Here is a 7,500-nt window from a genome sequence, read left to right on the forward strand (position 1 = left end):
AGGGGGGGGGGGGAGGAGGAGATAGGGAGAGACACCTAAACACAGATGTCATTCACTGAATTGAATCCCAAACGATCTCTCTCTCTCTCTCTCTCTCTCTCTCTCTCTCTCTCTCTCTCTCTCTCTCTCTCTCTCTCTCTATCAACCTATCTATCTATCTCTCTTCTCTTCTCTTGGATTTCATTTAAAGCTAACAACAAACGAACACTGCTATAATATGGAAGTAGGAAGAGGTTTTAATAAGCATTGACACAAACCCAGATCGTTTGCGTGCTTGTGTGTTTCGGCACTCGACCAAATCCACATACGACGAACCCAAGGCTCAATTTACAGCGTTTACATCTCAGTGATATGTTACCTAGTGGACTCGGTCTTTCGTCTCTCATGTCAATATTTCTCGATATCGGTCAAAATATCGTAAAAAAGTCCACAAAACGGCCAAACAAAAACAACAACAAAAAAATTGAGAAAAAGAAATAAACAAAAAAAAAAAAAACAAACAAAACAAATTAAAAGACAATCGAGCAAACAGATAAAAAAAAAACACGTTAACAACGCAACTCCCCCCCCCCCCCCCCCCCCCCCCCCACACACACACAAAGACCCCCCCCCCCCCCCCCAAAAAAAAACAAACAAAAAAAAACAAAAAAAAAACCCCAAACAAAAACAAGCGAAAATAGAAACTGAAAGATAAAAACATGTAATAAACCAAACCAAACCAACACTGCGCATCGCAAACAATAGGACGTGGTCACTGGTCAATCAGTGTATGTTTTACCTTATAATATGTTGTAATAGGCAATACCTACTTGTTTGTCAGAATATACACAATCAACGTTGTCACTAGTGACGCCCGTTGGAACCTGCCTACGTAACAATAAATGGATTGTAAACATTCTTAATTTAATTTGTTGCCCTTTTGTCAAGTCGTGGAAGATGGTTAGCGCATGCGCCAATATTCTTCTCATGCCTCAGTTTTCTAGTGCATTATGGTAGTCGTAGATTGTAAAAATTATAACCGATATATGCACATTGTGAAGGATATTATATTTTATTCATATTACCTTTTTGGTTTTAGGCGACGTGTTGGTGCTTATTCATGGGTCTATTATCCGAAATTGTTATGGGCTCATTGTTATAATGGAAATACTCTCAAATCAACGCAAAATTTTGTCCATTACAAGAATGTTAAATCAAGCCCACAAAATGTGTATACGTTGGTTTTAGGAGTTTAAAGAAATTATCATCCCGCTTTAGATTTTGAGCTATCCACCAATATAATATTTGTAGATCATCATGGTGGTAATTAATTTATTTAACTTTTTTTTTTTCGGATTCAACATAAAATTACTAGAACCCGGATAAGAATAATGAATGCTGGTAATATCTAACGAATGACACTACAAGCATATAATTATGGACAAGGATATGTTTTACCTTGTCATCTCACAGTTGGTTATGATGGAAATTGTATTGATTGGTGAGTGTTCTTTTCTTTATATCTATTCCCCCCCCCCCTCCCCCCTCTATTTTCCCCCTCTTCAGGCCCATGGACAGACAAGGTATTATCCGTTTCACGCTATAGAAATTGGGATAAAACTCCGGCTCCATGGGCCTAAAGGCTCGGAAGGACTACTACTACTACTACTACTACTACTACTACTACTACTACTACTACTACTACTACTACTACTACTACTACTACTACTACTACTACTACTACTACTACTACTATCACTACTACAGCTCTGGGTGGGGATCCTGACCTCCCATAGTGGGCAGGGAGGTACATACTATGTCTTCTATCCCCTTATATCTGTTTTCCAACATGCTTTCTGTCTTTGTCTTGGAATGAGATTACTTTTTTTTTTTCCTGGCCCTGGTCGGAGTCCTGGCTGGGAGGGGAACAGTCAAATGCATAGTTATTGTTTTGGGAGATGATATTTTTTTCCTTGTAAATCATCTCTCTGTATGTATTAGTATATTTGTTATTTTTTAATGTATAATGTAAGCATCTGAGTGTATTCCTCCTTGTTGGATTTTGTGCTTGTGTCCGGATGAGACTTATAGGTGATCTCAAGCTAAGTACATTGATGGTATGCTCTTGGAATCTACATCTGATCCCTATTTGTTCCCAATTCCCCTTTGTCTTACTCTCTCTTGGGTGCTTTAATTGTAATTCTAGAACTTTCGACTATCCCATTTTCTTCCTTTTTACTGGCGCTGATATAACCTAAATGTGTTGCAAGCGCCGTAAAACCCTTAAAAACAAAAAAACAAACAAACTACTACAGCTGCTACTACTACTTCTACTACTACTACTACTACTACTACTACTACTACTACTACTACTACTACTACTACTACTACTACTACTACTACTACTACTACTACTATCACTACTACTACTACTACTACTACTACTACTACTACTACTACTACTACTACTACTACTACTACTACTACTACTACTACTACTACTACTTCTACTACTACTTATTGCTTAGGGCTACTGAAAAAAATATTAGTTCTATAAACCTGAGGTCTTAGAGCAATATCCACTTCAAGTGCCCAAAGTGCTTTACAAGGGGAACAAAGCCAACGTGGGACGAGACATGGCGCATGTAGGTGGTATATAAATATATATATATATATATAATATATATATATACACATATATATATATATATACATATATATATATATATATATATATATATATATATATATATATATATGTGTGTGTGTGTGTGTGTGTGTGTGTGTATAAAAAAAAAAAAATTAATGACAGAGACAATGTTTTTGGCGACCAAGTACTCATTTTACACCCGAGTAAGATGAAAGAATGAGAATAAAGAGTCTTTTCCAAATATCGAATTTGGCGCCGCCAAGTGCGGTCTTTTTCAATAACGGAATTTTGCGCCGCTAAGTGCAGGGCTCGAACCAGTGACCTACCGGTTTGAATGTGAATGTCATAAAGCGACACAATGATTAATGATAATTTACATTGTTGAGCAGTGATGCCCGTGTACTCAATTGATTCCACTGATGGTCAAGCATGCACAAGGTCTGCAACCGCAGGTGTGGATCGGCCCTGGGTTTCCCGACACGGGAGGGATATAGCGGCTAATGGTAATTTATTTATTTATTTATCTATTTATAATCTATTTATTCATTCATTCAAAAAAAAAATAATTATCCAGTGACCCGTGCTACTTTTTTGTTGTTGGTGTTGTTTCCTTTTGTTGACAATGATAATGTTTTGAAAGAACAAATCATATTATCTATTGCTCGATGGGGGAAAAAAAAAAACAAAAAAACCCAAACCAACTTGTATTTATCTACAGCCTGCACAAAATAATTGAGGAGAGGAGCGAGAGATTTATGAATGGAAAAAAAAAGTATTGCCCCAGCAATGAATTAGTTAATGAAAGAGAGTTTGTGAAGGAACCCCAGTGTTCTGATACGACGTGTTATCAAGGTGAAAACGCCGTAGAAAACTATTTTACATGGTTCGAGTTTATTTATTTCGAATTAGATAAGGGCTGAGAAAATTTCTTCTTTTTCTACAAGACTGAAATTATTACACTGATTTTTTATATGATCTTTATTCAAAACAGTTTTTTATGCCTCACCGCCTCAAAACTGTGTTAAATCAGTTAAATCTAACAAAGCTTGGATTAAGTGTTAATTATTACTTGACAACAATGAATATGCTTTTTAAAAAATCCATTTCAATAAATCCCAATTAACTGCCTTACTCTGGAAAAATAGTCATTATAACAAAATTAGGCTAGAAAACTCTTCCTTCAAATATCGATTATTTAAATGACCATCAGTTTGGCAAAAACTCTTAAACATTGGACTTCTGGAAGTCCCAAGTTTGAGATTTTTTTCCAAGATAAGGACTATTTAGATAAATTGATATTTGAAAGACGTCTTTTCTTGCCAATGCTTTTTTAAAATACGTGTTTTTCCAGAGTACGGCAATTGACTGGTTATGCATCAAAAGCTAAAATATCACTTTTCCAGTTAACTTAATTAAAATCAAACTTTGGCATTTTGTTCAAGATGATATAACACCGTTATAAGGTGAGAGATCACATAATACAATTCCCTCAGTGCGGTCCATTTTGCATCTAATCATTTCAGCAAATAGATTGTATGTAATGAACGCAGATGCCTATTCAGTTCAATGCTGTGGTTTCCTCGTCGAATGGCGGTACCAGGCAAGTCCCAGGGCTCGAGTGAGACCAATCACGTTCATGGTTTGGAGACCTATCACATCCACCACCAAGTTCAGGCTGGTTGGACAGTCTTCTCATTGGTATATGAAAGGTCAGGAATGTTTTGACATACAAATAAGTCTTTGATAAACCATTCTCTGTCTGAATGTTTGTTGTCGTTGTTGTTGTTGTTGTTGTTGTTGTTGTTGTTGTTGTTGTTGATGATATTATTGTTATTGTTGTTGCTGAATTTACTTGGTTTTCTTTTTTCAAATTTCAAAATTTTATCTGTTTGTTGTTTTTTTTTTTTTGTTGTTAATTATTAATGTTGTTTTGTTTTTGTTGTTTTGGGGTTGTTGTTGTTTTTTTTTGTTTTTTTTTTTTGTTTTTTTTTTTTTTTTGGTTATTTTTATCCAATTTCACATAGCCATTAAATATTGTCAAACAACACGATATAATACAAATATGATTATTTTTAAAATGTATACCACCGTTACAAAACGGTATTGTGTGGCTTTGGACAAGATATTGAAAGTTGATTTCTAAGTCAGAATCGCGAAGGCTTATTGGAATGGTTTTGCGCCATTGAGAAGAATGAATTTATATTTCTCAAACTATTTAAGTCTCAAATAGTAATTTTAACAGTTTTTACTCTAACTTATATGTGTTTCTGGGTGGGGTTGCTGACCTCCCATAGTGGGCAGGGGGGGTACATACCGTGTCTTCTATCCCCTTATATCTGTTTTTCAACATGTTTTCTGTCTTTGTCTTGGAATGAGATTACTTGGTTTTGTCCTGTCCCTGGCCGGAGTCCTCGCTGAGAGGGAAACAGTCAAATGCATAGTTATTGTTTTGGGAGATGATATTTTTTTCCTTGTAAATCATCTCTCTGTTCTGTATTATTATATTTGTTATTTTCAATGTATAATGTAAGCATTTGGGTGTATTCCTCTTTGTTGGATTTTGTGCTTGTGTCCGGATGAGACGTATAGGTGATCTCAAACTAAGTACATTGGTGGTATGCTCTTGGAATCTGCATCTGATCCCAATTTGATCCCAGTTCCCCTATGTCTTACTTTTTCTTTGGTGCTTTAATTGTAATTCTATAACTTTTTACTATCCCAGTTTCTTCCTTTTTACTGGCGCTGATATAATCTAAATGTATTGCAAGCGCCGTAAAACCCTTAAAAACAAAAACACACAAAAAAACATAACTTATATGTCCACAACGATATAATACCAAATGGAGGCGATAAATAAAAAATATTCTTAGACTTCTTGCTCATTAGAATACCCGATCGGTAGGGCATTCGACTCAAATTGCCTAGTGTGAATCTACATGTCTTCATGGTTTGAGTATTCCCCAAGGCTGATGGTGTGCCCTGGTATTCCCCTGTCCCTCTGACCACCCAGCAATGATTAGGTAGCTTGTTCTTTTAGATTTGGCCGACTGTAGTTTGCAATAGATTACGAGCATATCCAAAAGGTAACAAGAAATTATTATTGCCCATTTCGTGCTAATTTCCTATACCATTCTTTTAGACAAGTCAAGAAGTGTTGGAATAAGAGTCGACGACAGCGTTGATGAAGATATTGAACCTCTAACTGTCCAAAAAGGTGACCTTATAGGATGGTAAGGTGAATTTATTGTATGTAAACTTTTCAGTTCTAAATTGGAAATTCGATAATAAATAGTCACTGCCATTAACCCTCTCCTTACCAACCATAGGAAAATCGTCACATTCGTTACGATCCAACCAGCACTTGTATCATTCAGATTTCTTTTGTAAATCACAAAATTGAAAGAAAAATGTTTTATTATAGCTATAAAAACGTGACAATGTGTTGTAGAGTTCATTTTGCTGATCAATATTATGCATAGAATCTAATTGTTGTTTGTTTGTTTTTTTAAAGAAAAAGCTATTTTTGTTTTGGTTGGGTGTGAAGTTTTGGGAAAAATTCTGAAAATGGCTGGTAAGGAAGGGGTTAAAGTCAAATGGTATTACACATTTTATGCTCGAAAAAATTGATGCAACAATCATCATCATCATCATCATCATCATCATCATCATCATCATCATCATCATCATCATCATCATCATGGAATTGTAGTCGTCGTCATCATCATCACCATCACCCCCCACAACTATAGTCATAGGCACACATTGTCATCTTCATTATCGTAACCAGCATTGATAACAATTCAACTCAATTCAAAAGTTTTTTTTCTAGGCATTTGCCAATAAAAATCATACATTAACTCACATTGCCAATCAACAAAAGAAAATAGATCTTGGTACAATCAATAATGAACCAAAGTAAACAAAAGAGGGAAAAATTGATTTTTGAACCCCCCCCCCCCCACCCCCAAAGAAAAAAAAATTCCAATAACAATCACAAATCACGCCCCTCCCCCCCTCTCTCTCTCTCTCTCTCTCTCTCTCTCTCTCTCTCTCTCTCTCTCTCTCTCTCTCCCTCCCTCTTTCTTTATCCTCATCCTCCTCCTCTCTCCCACTCTCTCTCCCCTCTTTTCTCCCACAGGCACAGCTACAAAGGGGATGTAATCACCTACTCTCCGTCTTCCCACATTCATGGATCAACCATCGTAATGTGGGAGATGAACATGTCATCTGTGCCAACGGAATGGGAAATGGATTTGTCCACGGGGAAGACACTAAACAGAGTATACGGCCTTCAAGCTGTCTCAGAACCAGGTAGACGTTTTACATCCCATTACTCTTAACTGATATATATTTATATATTTGTAATTCTTTTTGAAGACCCCAATTATAGGCTTTTTTTGACATTGTTATAATGGAGTATTTGGTTTATCAGACATGTAAATACGTACACTCGCTCCGATGACACGTAATCCGGCTTTATGAAAATATAAATTGCGGAGCAGAAATAGATAAAAAAACAAAAACAAAAAAAGAAAAAAAAAGCCCAAACAAAAAACAAAAACAAAAACAACAACAACAACAAAACAAAACATAAACAAAGAATGTGGAAAGGTATGTGAGAAAAAATAGTAAAAATAATTACAAAAAAAAAAAATTGATTTTAAAAATCAGCTTTTCTCGCCTGGGACTCGGACCTTCGAATAAGACGACGACGACGATGATGAGACGATGATGTTGTTGATGATAATGATGATGATGATGGTGATGATGATGATGATGATGATGATGATGATGATGATGATGATGATGATGATGATGATGATGACACTGATCATAATGATGTTTTAAAAATTAAGATTTAAAACAATGAT

General features: G+C 35.7%; 1 protein-coding gene across 1 annotated transcript; it reads left to right on the plus strand.

Moving 5' to 3' along the window:
- The first annotated feature begins 1,416 nt into the window (after window positions 1-1,416).
- On the plus strand, window positions 1,417-7,315 carry LOC144969352 (uncharacterized). Its single transcript, XM_078908461.1, has 5 exons — window positions 1,417-1,480; window positions 3,019-3,132; window positions 4,153-4,338; window positions 5,769-5,859; window positions 6,768-7,315. Exons 1-5 carry the CDS (start codon window positions 1,417-1,419, stop codon window positions 6,967-6,969), a joined length of 657 nt encoding a protein of 218 aa, XP_078764587.1. The 3' UTR covers window positions 6,970-7,315.
- Window positions 7,316-7,500: the final 185 nt, after the last annotated feature.

The sequence above is a fragment of the Berghia stephanieae genome, chromosome 3 (genome assembly GCF_034508935.2).
Source record: "Berghia stephanieae isolate SIO BIC M18660-M18661 chromosome 3, UCSD_Bste_1.3, whole genome shotgun sequence".
Classification (NCBI taxonomy): domain Eukaryota; kingdom Metazoa; phylum Mollusca; class Gastropoda; order Nudibranchia; family Aeolidiidae; genus Berghia; species Berghia stephanieae.